The sequence below is a fragment of the Heliangelus exortis genome, chromosome Z (genome assembly GCF_036169615.1).
Source record: "Heliangelus exortis chromosome Z, bHelExo1.hap1, whole genome shotgun sequence".
Taxonomy (NCBI): domain Eukaryota; kingdom Metazoa; phylum Chordata; class Aves; order Apodiformes; family Trochilidae; genus Heliangelus; species Heliangelus exortis.
Genome location: NC_092454.1, coordinates 54492248 through 54515623, shown reverse-complemented (window position 1 = coordinate 54515623; position 23376 = coordinate 54492248). Strand labels below are relative to the sequence as shown.

The 23376-nt window shown below is 36.3% G+C and overlaps 1 protein-coding gene across 8 annotated transcripts; it reads right to left on the bottom strand.

Moving 5' to 3' along the window:
* Window positions 1–289: 289 nt before the first annotated feature.
* On the bottom strand, window positions 290–22013 carry RNF170 (ring finger protein 170). 8 transcript variants are annotated; one of them, XM_071731224.1, is made up of 8 exons: window positions 21927–22013; window positions 19655–19750; window positions 14939–15082; window positions 10096–10171; window positions 8609–8717; window positions 7590–7663; window positions 5553–5657; window positions 290–3911 (listed from the first exon to the last, which is right to left on the bottom strand). In XM_071731224.1, the coding sequence occupies exons 3-8, from the start codon at window positions 15073–15075 to the stop codon at window positions 3642–3644; spliced, it is 771 nt and encodes a 256-aa protein (XP_071587325.1). In that variant the 5' UTR covers window positions 15076–15082; window positions 19655–19750; window positions 21927–22013; the 3' UTR covers window positions 290–3641. The 8 variants fall into 8 exon arrangements, with proteins under 8 accessions (XP_071587325.1, XP_071587324.1, XP_071587329.1 ...); XM_071731223.1 differs by having other exon boundaries at window positions 19655–19715; XM_071731228.1 differs by having other exon boundaries at window positions 15001–15082; window positions 19655–19715.
* Window positions 22014–23376: the final 1363 nt, after the last annotated feature.

Sequence of the window (23376 nt, the reverse complement as noted above, 5' to 3'; positions counted from 1 at the left end):
TAATCATCTGTATTGGTTTATCACCCTGAAAGCACAGTGCCACAGATCTGACTGTTCAGGGAAAAGATGTCAAATGTACAATGTACTTTTGGGAATAAGATCTTACAAATGTTTTAATCCTTATAATGGCAATAATGATGAAAACCTCTGAGTTACCTCTGAACATCCTTCCCACAGACATTAAGGTAAGAGTCGATCAAGACTTCAGGAGAGCCAACTCTAGCTCAGAGAAGAGGGAATAAAACAATTTCCCACCCAGATAGTCAGTAAAATAAATCAAGAGAATATCTTACTTTAGTAGCAATTTATTATCATTAGAAGTAAGAACAAGTAAGTTTAAATACTTTTCTCTTAAAAATCTAGTATAACACACAGGTCACTACAGTTCTATGAATTCTATGGCAAAATTGTATCCCCAAATCACACTGTTATGCCTCATTGTCATAGACATAATGGTGTAGGAAGCAAACAATACAGAAACAGATTGCTCTATACAGCACTATTCATAAAGATGGTCATTAGGCTTCAAGATGCTACAAGTTATTCTGTAGCAGCTATTAAGTATTAACTTTAGTTTTTCCCATTGTTAATATTGCTGAAACAGTAAAATACTTCACACAGGTTTTGGTGAAACCAAAATTATCTTTTAAGCACTGTCTTTTTGCCCTGTGTCTCTTTGCTGCTAAAGTTTTCCTCTTTTTTTCTTTTCCCCTCCTAGTAGCACAGTTGCCCCATTCCAGGAGGTGAAACCACAGTGGTATTTGCAGTCAGTCTCCACTTAGCATCACGTATTTCCTTCATATTTTGAAGCCAGTGCTCAGCTCTACCACTCACCACTACCTTTAGCATTGCTGCAGAACAATTTGTCAGCACACAGTTCAGGAATATTGCATGCTCATGAATCAATCTCTAGCTTCTTGAGAGCTTCAGACTTAAGTTCAAGCGAGGTACCCAAGGCAGCTGATTTACAGCTACTTCAGATTTGTGTAACGGAGCAACAGCCAGATGCTGCAGGACAGAGGCATCTTCACATTTCAATTGTTCAAAGCCTGAGCAAATCGTAATACTGTTCATCAGTGGCCGGCAGGACCAAAAAACCAGTCTCCACAAGTAAGCATACATAGCAGTGAAAAGGCAGGAGGGGCATAATTCTGTCAGGCATTTAATGGGTTGAACTTCAGCTTCCCAAGGTCACTCAATATTTAAAAGTAAGCAGAAGCCTCTAAATGAAACTTTTCTGACTAGCAGAAAAGTAGTGAAGGAAGAAACAGAACACAGGTAAACTATATATAGTACTCAGATATGGTTTGTACACGAGTTCAGGTACATAAGAAGGTCTGTTCTTCATGAGCAGACTCCTTAGGTGGGTATCCATGCATGAATTTTGCAGTAGCATGTGAAGTTGGGGAGCTCAACGAAAATAAATCAGTAAGCAGTTTCATGTATATCTATAACCTCTCTGAACTTAGAGAGTCACAGGAAAAAGTATAAACACAATCATAAGATAAACATATGGAGGAGGTACTAGTTCAACATATTGTATGAACAGACTCAATTGTTCTACAACAGTATTTCACACTCATCTCTAAGCAGACCCAAAAGTTAAACTCCAAAAGAAAACGAGGTTTTACATTTACTAAATTAAAAACACTTTTTTGGAGTTTGATCTCAGCTAGATCTCTTGGGGAAAAAACACCAAAAGAAAACAATGCTTACAGAAAAACTGCAAAATCATGTATTACCTAGCATCCAAACTAGCCTCTTGTATTGAACAGTCTATCAATATCCCATGCTTACTCAATAAGGCCTTAATGACTTTCAATTGAGGCAGCCACTAAACTATCATCATATAATAGCAATGCCAAGACAAAGAGAAAAGCTCATCTAAGATACTCAAGAACAGTTAGTTTGACAAAACCAGTAGCATTTGCTTCCAAAAAATGTCATTTTCTGTCTTGCTTTCCTCCTCCCACCTGTTTCACTTCCTGTTTCTCTTCTTGCCCATCTTTAACCAACAAGCAAAAAGTAAAAAGCTTTCCAGTTCATTTATAAGAAGTCCTTGTATTTCCAAAAATAAAAAGTTTTAAATCAAAAATCTGTGAATTTGCTTTTAAACAAATGCCATTTAAAGCACTGACACTGAAGGACAAGTTCCAACCCCAACCACTGACACATCAGGTGCCAGCTCTATCATCTTCCTGCACATGCCTAGGTGCTAAAAGCTGTGGAAAGATGCCTGCATGGGAAAAACACTGAAGTTTTGAAAAGGTCCCTTTCACTGTAAGTCTCATTGCATACATGTAAACATGCAAAGAATCACCTGTCTAGTCACTGTCTTTCAAGTACTCAGGAAGTTACAATAAAATGGTAATTATCATTCCTCTAGATAAAAAGCACATAGATCTAGGATACCCTTGACAACTCTCCAGTGGCATTAATTTTTTAATATGCAATTTTTTTCCAAATTATTCTGTAGCTATGAGGGCCTACATTAAAATTCAACATTAAAAAAATTATCAACTTTAAGGATAATTAATACCCTGGTATTTTTTAAAAAATTTCCAAGATTTTTTTGTGGTCCCTTACCATGTGTCAATATCCAGGTAATTCGTAACCTCCTCTACCCACATCCAAATCAATCAACAAAGTAAGAAAACATCAACTGAAAATTAAACACAATTCCAATATCCAAATTGTTTAACACTTGAATTGCAGAAGTTACATTCAATTAAAGTTCTGTAGTGTAAACATCCGGTACCGACTTCTTTTCTTCAACCACTATCTAAGTTTGAGGGTTACCTCTACTGGGCACAGTATTTAATGCAACTGAAGGAATGGCAGCTCTCACTTCAGATACACAGCATTGACTCAGAGCAACATAAAATCTGCACTTTCAAGATACATATCTACCAAACAGACAAGACTGAGGAGAAAAGCTCCCATTCAAAATTAGAGCACCAGCCAGCCTGACATGTACCATATTGGTTTCTCTATCTAGATCAGATACTGTGTGTATATTCCCAAATACAAAAATAAAATTGTATGAATTGCATGCAGCTGTACATAGTGCAGTTTAAGCAATACTGAGGCGTTTTCCTTGTTTTTGTGACGCATTTGGACAATAGCAAACTGCAGTGTGATAATTATACTGCAGTCCTTGAGTTTCTTCTTCCACAGACATACAAAGCTTTTATTTAAAAAAAGTCTAGCCCACAAGAGGCAGACATTTACAATTTAGCCATAACTGCACAGTGAAGAATTTCTGAATTCCCTTATTTAAGTCTAGATCACCCAAAAGGATTTTGTCCTAGAAGTCCTTTGCCAGGACTCCTTTTTTACAAGCCATACACCAAAAAAGGTGTTTTTTGTTTTGATTATATCAGGTGGAAGTAGATGAAGGTAGCTTATTACATTATAAAACTAAACTCATCCTTATGAAGTGTATCTAATACACAAGTTAAAGATTCCTGTTAAGCATCACCACATACTAACCCATCATATTTTTATAAGATGACCAGCTATAAAATTACAACTACTGCAACTGTACACAGGCACCTTGTTATATCACCCTTATGTTATAGTTCTCTTTTTAAAACTTTCCATAACTTTTTGCCTCTGCATTTGGGAACTTTTTATCCATTTCATCTATTCAGCCGCTGTGTTACCACTTCTCGGTACATGATAGAGATATATATCAGCAGAAGAAAAATTACAAAGAAATCATCCAAGAACCCCAGAATTCCAAAGAGGGCTTCAGGAAGAAAATCCAGAGGTGAGGCCAGGTAGAGCAAGGCTCCAAGAAAGCAGAGGAATATTCTGATGCGAAACATCCAGAAGAGGCCTCCAACAGAAAACATCTCCCTGAAAGCATGGCGCAATAAAGTGGGAAGATCCATAATTCTTTCCATAATCTATGAAGAAAGAAACCAAAAGTTAATATTCTGCTTTAGCAACAGGCCTATTTAGCAAGGACCTTTCTTTTAGACTGAATTTTCTATTATGACATCACAGCTTTGGAATCTGTTAGCTATTAAGAATTAAAATTTTAAAAAAACAAACAAACAGTAACACAAGAGTTTCTGGATTTCGTTTTGCTAGGTGGAAAGTCAGATACAGAATATACATTTTCAAGACAGTCAAACTGTGTTATTCTATACTGTAAAACATACATTTGACTCTATAAAACATATCGGCATCTATTAAAAAGGAAAATCAGTTACAACTAGAGTAAAATAAATCATTAATAAAATTAGACACAACAAATAGTTTGTATGGAGTGAAATATTGATCAGAATGGAAGACAATTAGGGGTTGGAGGAAAAAAATAGCAACAGGTTGTAGTTCTTCAGAAACACAATTTTGGCCCCCTACTCCCCACAGGATGATGGTTCCTTAACCAGGAATTCACATAGGTTTCCAAAGAATGGGTCAAGTTTCAAAGTAAACTTTTTTTTTTTTGTCTCTATGATTCTGCCATTTTAGTGAGGGACTGCTCAGTAGAAAATATTCAGGTTTTTGTTGTGAGCTGTAAGGAGTGAGGAACTTTGAAGATTTTTTTATTCTGGCTAGTTTTCTACTGTGCATAGTTCCTATACAGAGCCAAGACATTAAAATGAGTTATTTCTAAGGTTGAAAAAGTTATCCAGAAAGGAATACTTTAAGTTGTTCAGGCAATACACTCTGAATAAATCGAAGACTGTTTATCTGGTCTGATTAAGGTTTTTATGCAGATCTGAGGCATGAGTGGTGACTAGACATAGTCCCCAGAGAGGTCCAGTGGAGCCTCAAAGGAAGCTTCAACTTACTCTGGAGAAAAAGCGTAACTGCTTTGAGGTTTAGAAAAAAAAAAAAAAGCTTGTCAAACACCTCTGGTCACTTTGGACTGTGGATTTTCCTTGCTGATGTTTTGTACTGCATCCAAATCCAATGAAAACAAGTAGGGAAGTTATAATGTGCATATGCACACATTTCATCTTGCAATTAAGAACATGCTCATATAAGACAGTCTAACAAAGCTGACTTTCTAAAGCTCATAGAACTTAACTCTCCTTCTCAGCTATTTATAAAAAAAAAAAAAAAACAAACCCAAAGGAAAATGAAAATTCAAGCATATAGCTCAAAATCTGAGGGAGAAAGACACACAGAGTAGAACTTCAGATTCTTCTACTCAGTATAAAGATATAAATCAAGTGAATATTCTTCGTTGTATAATTTATTTTAAAATTTTGACTAATTACAAATCCTTACAAATTAATCAGTTGTATTTAAAAAAAGAGCTTAACACATGAATAGGGAACTCAAGGCTTATTAGCAGTTCTCACTCCCAACACAAATGCAAGTTTCCATACATTTCCACAAATTACAAATAAATATTTTGTGGCCATACTATAACGATAGAGATATTAATTTCCTATAGGAAAATTTGCATAGTCCCTAAGCATCATAAAGACAACATTCATATCCCAGAGGGGGAAAAAAACCAAACAAACACCAAGAATTAATTTATCTCTCCTAAAATCACTGACTTCCATCCAAATTGATCAAAAACTTACAGATCTGGGCTGTCCTGAGAACCTCCGATTGTAATCATTAACATCATGAAGTATGCGGGTTGCATCCTGCTGATCTTCACCAAAAAGTGGCAAAAACAATGTCACCTGGGTACAGCAGAGAGACTGTTACAACTGTCTTTTAAATGGAGGCATTGTGGACTACGAATGAAAATTGCATAGAACAAACTTTTAGTTGAATATTTACTAGAAAAATAAAATGAAAACTACTAACATGGACACTGCTGATAAGTTTTAATAAAATAATTTCTTACAGATCTTTACAGAGTATTATACTTAGTAAAGGTAGGAACCATAAAAACAAGCCTAAGAGCCATCCTTCCAAGAGAGGCTTCAAAGAAATTTTTCTAAACATGCAAACCGTTTATGTTTCAGAAGCGGGACAGATGATTTGAAGAAAAAAGTTAATTTACCAAATAAACCTAGTTTTGCTTCTTAAACTGAAAATCAAATAAAGCAAACAATGAGCACATTCTTCTTCCATGATTAGATTGGCCTTGCATCTCAGCAAAAAGCAGCAAAGCTCATACTTTTCCACATGGATATTCATACAAAGACCAAGAATTTGCCAACCCTACAGAATAATAAGTTCACAGAAAAAGGTATTAACCTTCAGCTCTTCTGTAAGCTCAGAGAAACATGCCAGATTCTTGGGTTAATTTCCATGCAAACATACAAAAACATGTAGAGTCATATTCACATACACCTTATGTTACCTTTCTATATAGTAATTTCTCAAAATTTAACACTTTCATTTGGAAAAGATGTTCAGGTATAAAATGCAGATTACTACAGAAAACAGAAAATGCATAGCACTTTAAACTATTACAGTCTTCAAAAGCTTCTTCTGTACCCAGCCTCTAAATATGTGCCTTGTACCAGTACTACAGTCACATCTAGCACACGACAGCATATGCAGAGCTACATTGACCTCCTAGCCCTGCCACAAACCTTCTATATAACTCATGCTGTTCTTGTATGTAACTTCATTCCTTATTTACAAACTAAACCTCACTTTCCTTCACAGAGTGAGAGGGTGAGAATGAATGCATAACCAAGCAGTACCACCCAATTTACCTGTTACTTGGGAGGAAAGTAGAATACCTGTGTAAGGAGACACTAAAAAAAGCATTGTTTTTGCCTTTTTAATTTACACCATGTTTTTTTTGTTGTTTATCTCCTCATAGTGGCTATGCTTTAAATGTATTAATTCTTCTAGTCATGCCTATTTTACTTTCCTTCCTCTCTCTTCTTACAGTCATTTGTCCTGCTGATACACACAAGCAAAGCAGGATATAATGTATGGGTAAGGACATGAGCATGCTATATAATTAATCAGAAGTTAGTAGCTCTGTAGGTTGTGCACTGTTAAAATACAGATGTTCTTTTGTTAGATCATACACTGTGAGAGTCTAAGTGTTAATGAGTTGCAGGGACATATCTCAAACTGACAATGCAAGTAAGTGCGTGGGAAGTAACTTAATGCTTGCTCTAAGGAACTCAATAATATATACAAACTAAATAAAGGGACAAAATAAGACCTCTGACATTCAGAGGCCTTTCTTTCAGGGGAGAAGGATGGGAGAGGGTACTTCTCAGAAATCAGTGGTTTACTGCCTTCTGGCAGTCTTCCACAACTGCCATGCCTTCCAGATGCAGGTTCTGCTGAAGAAGTTGTATAACATCCCAAATGGAAAGCATAGAAGAATCAGAGTTTTGATTTTCAGTTTTCACATACTCCTTAACAGAAAAATGGCTGAGTTACCAGTGTGGTTCCCTTAAATTTGAGTTGCAGAAACAATTGGTGCTTTTTGAGCTACTTGGCAAGGCAAAAAGGTCAATTCAACTTAATATCCCCCATCTGTGTTTTACATATCCATTGCACGCATTACACACCCAGCTCTCCCAGCTTCTCTAGACCTCTTCTCTCAGTCTAACTATTGCAGTTCACATTCACAGCTTTTGGTAAGCTGTGCTAGATAGCCAAACCATCAGCTTCATGTTTACTTTAATTATTACCGTTTGTCTGCAGATGGGACAACGTATGGCACCAAGCCATGACCCGTACCTCCAGTAGGCAATAATGCAGGAACCTGATGAATGTAAGTTACAGACACTTAAACTTCAGAGCTGAAACACCCATTGCATGAAATAATACCCCTCACACACCAAGGCAATCAGCACAAGTGTATAAACAGTTAGGTTGCATCAATTCTGGTATAATTTTGTATACAGCACTCAACCAATGTGTTCACATTCAATGCTAATAATGAAAAAAAACCTGAATGGGTTCAACTCCATAATTAACTTTAAGGTATTAAGGTGTTTATCCAAACCCCTTGGTTTTAATATCAGAGCTTCATCAGGTAAAGGAATATATAAGAATCTAAGAATGTTAATTGTTTTACAAATTTTTAATTTTTTTCCTTTAAGCAACAAAGCATGGCACGTGCTACATACCACACAGAATTAGATGAATGCATGAAAGAATCCTAACTGGGAACCTGAAGGAGAGGAAGCAAAATGCTACATAGTAAAGTTATATGTAAATTTGAATAGCTGTGCCTCAAAAAAAAGAGCAAACACTTCAAGCATTGTGAATTTCAGTCTTAATTCCTCAGGACTTCCAAGAAAAAAAAAAACCAAAACACACTGAGATAATGATAATACCAAGCAGTATTTTTTACACCTTCTAAAGCAATTTCTTAAATGGTACATCCCCAGTGTTTTTTAGCTTCTTCGGTTTTTTACTAACTGGAAATAAATTATACCATCTGTCCCTGCCATTTTTTAATCAATTACAGCTTAAGTCCTGATAGCATAGAAAAAAAATACAGCAGTCTCTGAAAGCGACTGTGACTCTTAACTATTTCTAAATTTTTTTTCTAAAGCAGACTAGAAGGTAAGCAGTTAAAAATAAAGAAGGCTTTGAATTAGGGTTGACTGTACTAGTGCCAAAAGTTTGTATTTCTGTTCTGCTTTTATCTTTGCATTTCTGTTGTGGTTTTATCTTTAGAGCTTGGGTTTTTCTCGCTTACCACAGAAGAGATGTCCACAGTTTGTTTCTACAGGAAATGTAGCCTGCTGCAAACAGACTGGGCAAGACATATCTGTATAGAAGTGATGTCTATCACCATCAGAAGCATCCTGTTCAAGAGAACAGAAATGCAAAGTGTTAGAGGCATTATCTTTATATAACTGAGATTTTAAAAAAATAATAAATTCAGTGTTCATCTAGTAGAAGTAAACCAGTCAAATGCAAAATTATGTGAAATGAAAGAGAAATTACCTTAAAATTTAAAAAAATCAAGCCTGCTTAATTTAAAAACAGATTAATTAAGCAAGTTCTTCTTGTGACAAGCCCATTATTTTCCCTTCCTCTGTTATATAAGTATGTGTTTCATTCCAGTTAAAGACTGGAATGAAAGAACAAACCTCCTTGGTCCTTCACATTAACTCTGGTTAGACATGTTGAAGCATGAGTAACAACTCACATCTAGACTGTTACTTCATTAGCCTAAGAACCTCTGTCTGGAGCCAGGCAATTAAACTGCACTGCTTACCAGTTACAGTATTTAGTGTTCCCAAGTGATCCCACATTTATGCTTGCATAGATATCAGCTTGTGTATGTCACTGCCATGTTATGGGTTTTCTCCCCATTTTGCCTTCCAAAAAAATATGCACTGTAGTTAAAAACCTGTCATTTCAAGAAGTCTTATGATGGAAAACTCTCCTCAATACTCTCCAAATGTGACTTTTCACTCTAGGGCGTGAAACCTGGTGAAGACTCTCCCATCGCCTACTCTGCATGTCAGGAGAGGATGCAGTCACAGAAGTGCAGAATGGTTTGGTTTGGAAGGACCTTAAAAGTTAATGTAGTCCAACTCCCCTGGCATGGGCAGGGACACCTCCACCAGACCAGGTTGCTCAAAGCCCCACCCAGGCTTGCCTTGAGCACTTCCAGGGAGGGGATATCTATAACTTCTCTGAGCATTCTGGCCTAGTGTCTCACCACCCTCAATGTAAAACATTTCTTCCTTGTGTCCCAATTAAACCTAATCTCTTTCAGTTTAAAAACATTGTCCCTGGTCACTGAAAGGCTTTGTTAAAAATTTCCTCTCTGTCAGTCTTTGTTGCCCGGCTTTTGTTGCTGTGCTGTTGTTCTGTTACACACAGTTTATCACTCTAAACATCTAACCCCTGTCCTGTGGCAGCAAGCTGTACTCCAGATTTCCTTTCTTTTGCCACTAAATTCCCAGGAACATTGCAGGAAGAATGCAAGATAATATACATATTACATACTCCACCTTGTGGCAAAAAAATGTTTGAAATAAGAACCAACCATTTAAAATACCCAATTTATCCACAGAAAAGACTATGTTATCTCATTACTTGATAAATTTCAAAAATGTCTCTGTACAGTAAGTCTCCATAATTTTCAAGACCAACTTCTTCAGGAACCTCACTGAAGTTTACACTACTTCAAACCAGAGAGTTGAACAATGCCAACACTTTGTACAGCACCTGCTCACTTTGAAGCTGCTGACGAAGAGCTCGCACTAGGTCTTGATTTTCTGGGTGTATATTCTGATGTTCATTTCTGTGAAGGAAAATACAAGCAGTAAAAAAAACTTGAACATTGTGACCCAACACTTAAAAGTAACTCACTGAAAAAAAAAAAAAAAAAAAAAAAAAAAAAGAAAAGAAAAAGAAAAAACAAAAACAGAAACTTGAACAAAAGATAAAAAAATTAATTCTTTCCTGCTATAAAGGGTTCTAAAGGAAGTACACACGTAATTAGGGAAAGAGAATGTTTATTCTAGATCCTAAAGTTGCTCTGGACATTTAAAGCTGTACAGAAGCAATATTTTTCAGATTTTTACCAATCATGGCAAAAATAAGATTTTAATCTGAAAAAAATGAAGCCATTAACCAGCAAAATAATCAAGTTGGTTGAAAGCTTTTGTGTTCCTCATGCAGAAATATTTTTATGTATTGTCTCCATTGGTAGTTTTTGTGTAGCTGGTCCACTTAAATTTTTTTTCTTCACTATCTAAGTTGCACAGGTGACAAATCCTAGTTACTTCAGTTTTATCTGCTACATGAAAGATTAAGGCATAACATTTACATAAGAAGGGGTAGGCAAACTCTTAGATATAGAATGCTGAATTTATGTAACTATCAGCAGACTGGATATAAAAAGAAATCCCTTTTAAAATCACTATTTAAAAAGAAAGACTATGGGCAAGAAAACTACAGGTTAGATATGCCAATGAAAAGCATAGCGAAGAAACTAACTGAAGAAAAAAGGCTGGATACATTACAAATTCGAAATTCAGAAGCACAATGGGAAGAGATTTGGAATTAAAAATTATGCTGACAACACTAAGAGGTGTTGAGTGTTTAGTTATAATAAATATGAGTCAACAGCATCATATTCAAAATCGAATTTTTATGTTTGTTGATTCATATGGATTTCACCGGTGATAGATTTTGCTCAGCACTGTTGAGTTCTCAGCTGGATTCTGTTTTCTATTTTAGGCTAAAAGCACAAAAACACATAGAGAAGCTGGAGGAAATTCAACAGAGAATAAGAAGTACTGCCCACATATTTCACACATTAGAGAGAGTGAAGAAATGTCAGTTCATATAGAATACCACTCATGGGGAGAAAAGGGGACAGGATAAGGCTCTCCTTCTATAAGCAAGAGCAATTATTTCCCACTGCTATCTAAGGCTGGTGAAAAACATTTAAACTGCTTAGTGTACAAATCAGAAAAGGTAACTTCAGGGCACTATGATCCATCTTTGACTAAAAGTTAAATTAAAAACCAGGCTGTACTACTCCCAGGGATGACCTAAGCAAGCTGATCCTCTGTCAGAGCTGATGGCTGAAATTTTAGGACATTCCCTGGTTGCAGTCCTCGTCAGGGTTTAGGCCCAGCCAGCACCAACCAGGCCTCTGCTCGCTCTCCCCTACCCCTGCACTCGGGCAGGGAGGAGAAAATTCACTTCAAGGCTCATTAATGGAGACAAGGACAGGGAGGTTTGCATTCCCCAGTTACAATAACAGGCTAAAACCAGACAGATTGAACTTGGGAAGGAAAAAATCTAATTTAATCTATGAAAAGAAAGAGAAAAAAGGCTGGCAGTTCCTGGTGGTGTCTCAGGCAGGTTTTTTTCTATCCTGGTCCTTTCCAATCAGGATAGCCCTATTTACATATTTTTCTAATGGCTCTAGGAGCATCCACAGTATTTTCCTTCATTTGATATCAGCAATCATAATACTTCTTTGCTGCTATCTTTAACATTTGTTTCTTTCACCCTGTCTTCAAAGAGGAATAGACAAACTCCGTATTTTACTAATAGTTACCTGGGTATCTGTAATAAATAGATTTATTTAACACTACTGTGGGCGACATATGCTATATGATAGGAATATAGCATCAAACATCATATTACATCAAACCCCTTCTTGCCTACCCTGGGTCTCCAAGAGTCAGATTTTGAGCATGTTATACATATAACAGCTATGACATATAAAAGTATTTTCCTGTTAACATGCTACAAATGAGCATATTTTACACCTTTACTTTGCCAGAAGTTTGATATATATTTAAATGCAGATCAAATCACACACAAGTGGAAAGTGTGAATTAGAAGCAAGTTTATTCTGATTCCTTCTTGAACAACTAATTGCAAAATTGCTGCTAAAGTGCTACCCAGTGATGAACAATACTAAGCAAAGAATAACCTTAAGTGATCAAATTTAAAAAGTAGATATGGTAAAGTTACCTGGGCAATATTTGCAAATCATTCTTATGCATTCTTACATTTCTTTTGTATGACTTTACTCTGGTATCACACACTACACTGAACACATAAGAGTGTTTGTAGATCTGTAGAGCAACAGTATATAGAAGTTCTGTCTCATGCATAAGATGCTCAGGTAGCAGAACACTGTACGATGCCCAGGAGGGGACAGGCAGAGTTCGAGATGTATCCAATTCACAACTTCTGTCATGCAGCTAATAGTGTGAGAAAACAAATGCAAACCAGACCAGTACTATGTCATTAAAGGCATTATCAAACATGACACAGAAAGAAAAAAAGGTTACATGGGGCAAAAAGGTTACATAGGCACATTTCCCTACTTCTGAGTGCTGGCACTCCAAAATTCGAGGAAAAAAAGTCCTCTGGCATGGAAAAATTGTGCTATGTATCACTAAGAGCCTCACCCAACTATCATTACCAGAAGGAGGAAGGCTGCCTACTCATTCAGTGTGCGGTGTCACACAGGCACAGTGAAAGAGAGTTCTTACAGGGGCTAGTGTATCACTGCACAACAATGGCTGCTGTTAATTTCTGAGGATTAAGGTCTTCTGCTGAAAATACTGACTTGATCTTATAATCAAACCACATAATGGGATAGAAAAATGAGAGAAAAATTTCTAAACCTGCAGACTGATAAACATGGGTTAGGTGATGCATCTGGAAAGAAGTAGCGTATCTCTGATACCAAATACTGGAGGTTTTGGGTTTACTGGGCTTCCTTCAATTTGTTGTATAAATTAAATTGCCACATTCTTACCTGAACATGCTCCTATCCACCTTAAATATACCAGATGTTGCATACAGAAGTATGGGTGACAAAGAAACTGGGGCAATGGACACAGTGTAAGAAACACACATACCACTGCATTGCCTAAGATAACCAGAGAGGAAAAAGAAAACACTCCTTTTCACCCCCACTTCCCCTTTTGTGCTAAATAAAAAAGAATTATTATATTTTTTGCACTGTACAGCTATTCTACAATACTGTGCAGATTTTCATGGGGACAATACAAAGGAGGTAGAGAAAATATGCTGCTGAATACAGGCAATTTCAGAAGGTACCAGCAGGCATAGCAGAAAGCTGAGGATGCTGATAGGACTTTCCATAGTCAGGCATACAATATAGAAGTAAAAAAGCCTCAAGTGTTAAAAAGTATTGGAGTTTTGTGTTGGAGCTTATTTGCCCCTCTGGAAAAGAAACCATCAGAGCATGTACCAGGATCCACAGAAAAACTTTTTACTTAGCTCCTTACACTGAGAAGGTAGTTAGGAAATAGCCCTTCTTTCCCCATCAAGTAACCCTTTATCATCCATGTATCATCTCCCTGAACTCAAGCCCCAAGTGAACTCCTACTCTCTTGCCAATGATCTTCTTCCGCTCACTTTTTTATCTTCCTTTCCTTTATAAAATGTTAAAAAATAAAATGTTTAAAAGTAAACTAAACACTTAAAATTGAAGTCAGAAATGCAAAAAAAATGTCAGCCTAAGAGGTACAGAAAACGTGAGAGCAGATGGAAAAAAGGCACTCTTGAAGCCATCTGAACAACTCAAACAGCCTCAGAGAGAAAAGCAAGATGAAGTCCATACATTTCTCCTAGATTCCTTTGCTGTCTCCTGGTCCTGAATAGCAGCACTGCAAAGCAGCTTTCCCCCTTCTGCTTTCTTTTGTAGTGTGCTCTCAAATAACTCCTAAACCTGCTAACACTTCTTATGTGGACAGATATTCCTCAGTGAATTCCATAATGACAGTGCATTACTAATATTGTGTTCTCTTAGTTGTCAGTATTCTGTGTTCAGAAGTAAACAGACATCAGTAAAAAAAACAAACTAAAAAACAAACTAAAAAAAACTAACTAAAAAAAAAAAAAAAAAAACCAAAACCTAAAAATACCCCCCAAAAAACTAAAGGCCCCCCCTCAAAAAAAAAACTAAAAACCCACAAACAAACAAACAAAAAAACAACAAAAAAAAATTCCCTATCTAAAGTTTAGATTTATTTTCCCAAAACATGTAGGCTAAGATATTTGTTAGGTTGTAAGTAAAAACTCTGAAATTAAAAAGAAGCTTTGACCTCTTGGCCATTAAAGTTACTGAATTCTGAATTTAAAATTTTGCTTTATGGAAAGAATATTAAAATCCATTGTTTTCTAGTTTATTAATTAAGAAGCATTTGGTGATTATATCCAGTCTTAATATTCACAAGTTTGTACTTTGTACCCAAATATAAAACACCAGCCACATATACTGTGAATTTGTCCATTTTCAGTCTTCAGGAATGATGAACACTATTCAGTTTGACCATCTGAAGATAAGGAAGAGATAAACTTCACTTCTGAGATAATAATTTCACTCAAATTCTGAATTAAGTTATGAAATTATGCCAAGCAATTAGCTAAACATCGTAAGTGATCAATCATTTCCTTCATGTCACAAAAATCACGGAGGTTTTGTACACCAAATGCAAAAATTTGTTGAGAAAGTTAGAATTATAACTGCAGGTATGTAGATTAATTCCTATCAACACATTCTCACCTTAAAAGTGTATATACCAGAGCAGCAATGAAAGTGAAACTGAGCACAACTGCCACCAGTACCTGGTCACTTATTCCTTCTATAACTGAACCATTATCTAGCTTCAAACTCTGAACTTCTGCTTGGTGACTGGCCATCACAGCTCTAAAATGTAAAAAGAAATATATACATTTATATGTATATTAAAACACACACACACACACACACACACACACACACATTTTAAATGTAATTACAAATAATACATATGCATTTCTATTCACACACATTATACATTCCTGAAGCAACAGATTAGTCATTGCTGGGGCACAAAACTATAAAAGAAGAAAGAACAAATGTACTTTTATCAAACACTGAGCTTGGTGTAGAGGGCTGTAAAATGTCTTGCACAGTAGCAAACACATCTTCAGTGAGCGTTGTGGTATATATTAAAAAAAAAAAAAATTAAATCAAATATTTTACCTGAGAATTTTTACCGGGTGACTTGCCTAGGAATAGGTCATTGCTGGATTAGACATATTTGAAGGCCAGTTAATTTATAAAAACTATCATTACTCTGCCTTATCAGGAATTTTAGCTATCACATATCATTGCTGCGAGGCTGAGACAAAGTATTTTTATAAAACTAATTTTCACTACTTATGTGAAGAAAAAAACAAGATTATTTGGGGCTTAGGTGTTTTAGAGTGTTAAATGCCTATCTGGATACACAGTAATCACCTCATGCACTTGGTATTTTACCCCTCTTTCCTATTACCATGCTTCAGCTGGAAACATGGGAAAAACTTGACAGAAAGAGGCTTCCCTGCCTAGACTTACTTGTTTTATACTCATTTCACACATGCAACACTCAGAATTATCTGACAAAACTACATTTAGTACTCTACATCATTAAACTACAACTGGAAATAAGCAAAATAAAATAATTTCCAACACACTGCTAAATCACTCCTGTTACAACCACAAACTGAAATGAATACTATGAAACCAGGAGAGGGAAGCTAATGATGGCAAATGACAAAAAAAGTCATACCGAGGCTGTGTTCATACACAATTACAGTGTTCTTCATACAGAGCTAACATAAAATCTCAGCATCTTTTTATGACATCAGGTATGACTGGTTATCATTTACTTGACTTCTTAGTCTAATATGCATGCCTTAAACTTGCAGCCTCTCATCAGTCTTTCTCTCTAGTTCACAGCTCATGTGTCATGTTTTAATTCAAACCTTGCTGTCTAGCAAACATCACTAAACACTGCGTGGCCCTGAATTAACTGCAAAACTGAGATGTAATACAAGTCATCAGGATTTTAGTGATACCAGTACTGACTTCCCTCACAAGATTTCCTCTTCCTTCCCTCACAACATGCCATCTTACCACTAATACAAAAGTTTCATCTGCTCTGTAAGACAGCTACTCTTATCCTCCAGATCCTTTCTTGTACCAGCTGTAGGACTTTTTCCAAGCTTTCCAAGCTTGTATCTGCAGGAGCCACCCTCTGTGGCAGCAGCACAAAAGAAGCTGGTATATTCTAATATTACCATAAAAAAGGATAAGTGATGCAAATAGGACTGATGAGAACAAACTCATGGAGAATGAAGGGTAGATTCCTTTAACTGTTGTAGTATTTTGGAGCTTCTACTGAGAAAAACACAATTCAATAATCAAACTTATCCTGAGTGCCCCAACCTGAAATGAGATTATTATTTTTGTAACTATTGACATAATTTTTGCTAATGACAGCCTTCCACAAGCAACTGTGTCATAGTCTAACTACTGCAAAGTGGATTAATATTTGGAGAGTAACTTTTCCCAAAGGTGACTCATCAAGAGACATGTTTAAAGTAGGTCACTACTGACACAAGCTTCACATGCAATAATAAGACCAGATCTTTATGGTAAGGTCTTACATAGGAACAGCAGCCTACACAAAGAGTTATACCATTTATCTGTGTAGCTAGTTACACAATTATATTGCTGTAGCTAAAGCCATAAGGCTAAGGTGTTGTGGAAGTTTTGAGGAGTAGCTCCTTGATTCTGAGGATCTGGACTTCCACCATTCCCAGCTCATCATTCCTAACTTGTATATTTTGTTTCTTTGCAGACACAATCCTAAAGGAGCCTCTCTTTCATTATTCTGGGATACTAATTTTTCACAACTTTGTCTCAGGCAGCATTTCCACATTAACTTTCTGTAAGCACCACTACCAGTCCACTATTTTTATTGTGTCCCACTGTCATTTCTAGGTTGACCACAAAAGCAGACGTAAGTAGCAAGAAACTATTAAGAGATGATTCCTCCATTGTCCTGCATCAGCTATGTTACCACAGACCAACATACTACTAACAACTACACCCCATTAAGCATTACCTGTTTTAACAAATTCACAATGATGCTTTAACTGCACCTTTGAAATGCAAGCATGTGTCACACTGACCCCTGAAAATCTCTGTTACAGCTTGCTTGGTGCATTCTGAACCAACACATGAACTGTCAGTTTCACAAAGTTAACTCAGTTTCCCTGAGCAGCCTTCAAGATACCCACTCTAAAGATCTCTCCCTTTCTCTGCATATTCTTTCCAACAACACTCTTACTCTCTACCTGCCTGCCATCAACTGCACTTACTACATCTGCTTGCCTTCATTTCTCTTCATGCATTCTGCTTGAAAAACCAAATGGTGTTGACCAAGGTTATGGCAGGGGAATGTGAGTAAGAAGTACACAAATCCTTATGTCCTCTTCCTTCCTACACATACCAGCTATATGTATCTACTTCACCCCTTCACTTACTTCTTTGTCTTTCCCAATAACCATTTTCACACTAACTGTGTTCAAAATAAATTCCTGATGTTTTTCTGCCTACATAGAATGCCACTCCATCAAACATTTTGCCTTCACTTTCTTATCAATATTGTCAAGATGTGTACACTGGTGGAGTGGAATCCCTTCCTTGGTTCCTCTCCCAGCTTCTAGAGAAGCTGGGCTAGTGATGCTTAAAGCTCATGCTGTTCATGTTTTAAATTTGCTTGCTGCTTCTGGAGCACCAGCAAATGCTGAGCATATTCCCCTTCCCCTTATTATCCCGCTATTATTAAATATTAGCACATTACACAAAAGGGCTGACATGAATTGTGTAGACTAGGAACCCTAAACAGAAGCATTTAACATAAAAAACCCCAACCAATATGTACTTTCTTGGAATAGTTATTCAAGCCTCTGCGGAGACAGCAACAATCTCCTCCTACTCTTATATCTGGGTTAGCATGTAAAAAAAAGCAAATGTCTATGAAGAAAACTCTTCTAAAACATACTGTCCAAGAACTGTCCTACTGAGGAGGAAGGAATTTTTTCATCTCAAGTCCATTTTGAACTTTTTCAAACAAAAAAATGTAGAACTGCAAGCTTGCAGTTCATGTTTCTTCAGGTGCAACTGCAATAGCCAGTGAATGTATATGCAGTGGCCAGAATGCATAACAGACTAGCCAACAGTTGCAAAATAACTGCCAAGGAATCTTGATTCCAAGCCCACGTGTTTACCAGTGGTGCTGTTTCAGCTGGTACAGTTAATAAGCAGACTATAGGGGACTTAATTCTAAAATGATGTAATGAAGACCCTTCAGTCTTCAGAGACAGTCAGCATCGTCAAGGACTAACTGTATATCAGCAAAGACTTCCAGAACCAGACTTTATCACAGACACCTGATCTCTCCCCAGAAAATAACTGTTAATAATTTGATGTAATTTAATAGCAACTTGATGCAGTTTAGATTTCAACCTTTTAATGTCTATTCATTATATTAGTCTGGTTATGCAAAAATAACAGTATTTCATAAACCTTTTAATCTCATAATGCTTTTCAGATCAATGTTCTATACCACAAGCTTTTCAGATACTTTTCAAAACTGCTCTTTCTTCTCCGTACATTTGTGCTACTTTTTGTTTCTTTTTATAATTACAAAGAAGGTTTGAATTTTTTTAATATTGTGCCTCTATTATTTTGTACAAGAAATTAATTCCTATAGCTGAGAAAAGTACCAAGTTAATAGAATGACTTCAGGAAAAGAAAGGCAGTAACTGAAAATAGATCAAGTTTTGAAAATTGATTTTCTGTTATGCTTAAGAGTTTTTTGCCATTCAACAAGGATAGCTTTCCCAAGTGAAAGTATAGCCCCATTCTGTGTCCAATTAGTGTATAAAAACAAACCCAAATCTAACAACATCTACAGCAAAACTGGAATTCATACAAGCAACTTCAGAATTTGTAAAGTTTAAAAAAACAACAAAAATTTTGGGCCCTTTTCCTTCATTAAAGGTGACTTAATTTCCAGTCTCATTTCACCTTGTCCTCATACTGCTGACACTTCCTTGAAGTAAAACAATACAACTGCACAGTGAGGGGCAAAAAGACAAGGAGCTACTCCTCCATTCCACTTGTGCTAGCTAAGTTACAGATGGATTTTGCAGCACAGTACTTAGACAAGGATCAGGTTTATCTACATCAGAATTCTCTTATGGCTACAAAATGTAAACAATCTAAGACAGAATAATCTGTGAAACACTTGGAAATAGAAAGGAATGGAATTTATCATTTGTAAACTCACAGTTTTGTTTGCAACAACCACCACAGACTAACCTGAACAAAAAATTACCCAATTTATTCCCAGTTTCTTTGAGAATGATCAGTGACAGAAAGCAACACTAATTTACTTACATTTCAAATTAGAATCTGGAGGCCTCTTCCTCTGTGGCTAAGTACGAACAACGCATGCAGGCTTATGCAAAAAAAGGAGAACCATAACAAGCAAGACTGCAATGACAATGTCATTTATTCTATCAAACTCACATGGATCACACTGAAATGTGAGAGTACAAACTAGTGTGCATGTATTATTTCTTAATTTTTCACATTTGAAAAGCATAATGAAGACTTTCAATGTCTATACTGTGCCCCATGCTGTAAATCATAAAGAAATGCAAAACCATTCAGTGTTTGCCTGGATATACCAAACACTTGTTGCCAGCTATCCAAAGTCAGAATATCCCCATAGTTTTCTGAAGGATTTTTTCCAAGTTTACCAGGGAAGTATCATACACTAATATACTCTCAAAACTGCAGATATTTTTTAGGATTCACTACAAGCATAGTTATTTATCACTAAGAAGCTTCTTCATGTCTGAGAAGTAAACAGTGAAATAAGGCACAAGCATTACCACCATGAGAAGAGCAACATTTTATTGACTTTGAGAGCACTCTACAATTTGTGCAACATCTGAAAGATACCATGGATAACAATGTGCCCTTTCATGGAGGGGCTGGGAGTAAACTGTATGTGAACAACAGGATTTGATTTTTTCATACTTTATTTTTATTTTAGCTATTTTCTTCTCAATGCAGACTGGCGAACATCTTCATTGCTTGAAATAAATTATAAAAAGAAGACAGTGGTGTGGGACAGGGTGCAAGTCAGAATGTTTTGCCTGCTGTCTGTTATTAGTGGAAGCATTACCAGCTTCCTTAAAAACACTTACTTTGTAGGGATTGTGTGTTCTACAGGACAAGCTGATTTCTCTCCAACTAGTAATAAACTATGAGTCACATTTTTTTTAAGACTGAAAGGGCTTTTAGCTCCCCAAAATTTTCTTTTTTTTTTTTTTCCTTTTTTTTTTCTTTTTTTATAACAACATCTTCAGCAAAACTGGAATTCATACAATCAACTTCAGAACGTTAAAGGAACATTTGTAAACTTTAAAAAAACAACAAAAATTTTGGGCCCTTTTCCTTCATTAAGGGTGACAATTTCCAGTCTCCAGTTTTGTGGTAAGCAGAACAAATAAATAAATGGTTTTATTTCTAAAACAGGTTTCTGGTTTTGATAACGGAAATAAACTTTTAATAATTTAAGCATATTAAAAAGGAGTGTATTTACTATGTAACCCACCCCTGCATGCATATCAGTTTATGCAGAAAAATCTAAACATAAATTGAGTGTTTTTCATGTAAGAGAAAAATAGACATAAGGTCACAAAATGAAGACAAATTCTTAAATGTGTGGCAATAACAGAGACTTGTCTCATCAGAAGTTACCCACTTAGTCTCTGCTTCAGGGTAGCAGCAGGTCATGGCCACCGAATGGATTTGACCCAAGAAACTGGATCCCACCACTATTTTTACTCTCCTTCATCAAGCACTCAAATGTCTGCCCAGACTGCATTCAGAAAGTGTTAACAACTGCAAAAATTAAGCATGCATAATGAAAAGTAAATGTACTCACACCACTGAGAGACTAGTGTGAGTTTACATGCCTAAATTACCCAAGTCTTGAGTTGATAACATTTTATCTAGGTACTTCATTGCACTTATGTTGGACATTGAAATAGCAGTCTAGACATATGTAACATTGCAGAACAGAAATAGGGGAAGAGATGGATAGAGTGATCAGAAAAAGGTTTTTTGAGTAAGCAGTATTAATTAGCTTTTCATTTTTTGTGAGCAGTCTTATTTGAATAAAGCACAGGCAATAATCTCTATTATTAAGTAACTCCATATGTTTTGAAAGTGTTTTTAAAATGCATTTTAAAATGTTTTTTCTAAAAAAAGAAAGAGACAACCCAGAGGGCACATTTTCTGGGAGAAATTATAAAAAAATCACATAGCAGCATAGAAGTTGATAAACTGTGAGAATGTTATCAAAACTGACTTGGAAGTATATTACTAGGATTTAATGCAGTCTGTTAATACAGCTTTTTTGTAAAGGCTCAGAGTAACAAATCAGCTCAGCTGGTACAGCAAAATTAAGAGCTTAACTCAGTGGTATCATATTCAGTTCACTCTTCACTCTAAACTACCTTTGCTTTCAGGATGATGCTGACTACATTTATGTGCATGCATGCTCCCTGCAAAGAGAGAAAGAAGTCCAAAGAATCTTGCCAAAATAGAAGAGAGGGCAATTTCAATAGGCAAGTAATAGCTTTGTTCAATATACCTTAGTCTGTGACCAGATGAGGCACTTTCCTGGTAAATCAGGTCTCTACAAGATCTGAGGTCAGTAGTCTCTGATGCATATTTTCACTTGAAGAGACAAGAAAAAAAAAAAAAGATAGTACATCTGCTGGTGGAATCATTCTTTGCAATTTAAAAATACTACAGATGCAAGCTCCCGATGCAAATCTGTAATTACTCTGATTTCTCTAAAAAATTCTGTAATATCCTGAGTTAATACACCGTTCTACTGGGAAAACAACAATCCTCCAATCACTTTTCTTATGAGTCTGAAACTAAGGTGATGACTTCAAGCAAAAAGACAAATTCAATAGTCTGTATAGCATTACTATTTGGAATATCTGCCTGGATGACGCATCATCTGTGTAAACAACCCTCAACAAAGTCTTCCACTACTTTATAAGGCTAAAACATTTAAACATACTGAAAGGTATAAAGTTCTTAAAAAAAAGAAAAAGAAAAAAAAAAAAGAGGGTGGAACAGTCTTCACATGCAGCTGGCAAAGTGAGAGAACTTGCTAGTGCCTTCAGTTTGGATAGCTGACTTTTTTGATCACACAGGAAAAGAAATATAGATTAATAATAATAATAATAATGCTTACTGAAGTATGTTAATACTTTAGCTAAGGAGAGGAAGACTTTAAATCTCTTTGAAGAAAAATGCTCAAGAATTCTTTATGGTAGAAAGCAATGTTTCTGTACACAACCTCACATCCAGAAGAGACAGTGAGACAAAAAGCAATACTGTATGTTTGCATCAATGAAATGCAAACCATAAGCTACCCACCATGACAACAGGAAAAGCAGAGTGGGAAATGGGTCCACCCTTATAAGCCGAAACACACCTGTGAAAGCAGTTTGTGGAAAGTATCAAGCATAAAGTAACACTTGCAATGGAAAGCTACAGCTGTGTAGCAGAGGCAGCTTTCTATGCCTTTTAAAATTATTCCTGAATCTGAAAACTACCTTTAAATGAAGAAACACTGAACTCATAAAAACTTAAAACCAGTGGGCTATACAGCGAGGACTTCACTGGAAAACTTGGGACTTTTCATAGCTTTTAAGACTTTAATTCAAAACAGGCTGACATAAAGGACGTTTTTGTCCACAATATTTACTTATTGAAGAACTGGAAAAAACAGGAACAAAATTATAATTACTAGGTCTGCAGCCCTCTCCTTCTCGGTTGTTTATGCAACCCTCAGCTGTTATCAGTGTACTGTGGTTGCTACTCCATGTTGTTGCAGGTCAGGCCAGCTAACTGATAGGGAACTGTGAAGCTTATCATGAAGCCCGACATTCTGACTGCAAACTTCGAACGGGCCAAAACTCAGCAGACAGCTTGAACTCTTCAGGCAACCCCTTTGACGAAGGACGGAGAGCTGCTACTCCGGCTGGGTCAGCAAGGACGCAGGGCCACTTGGGCCACAAAAC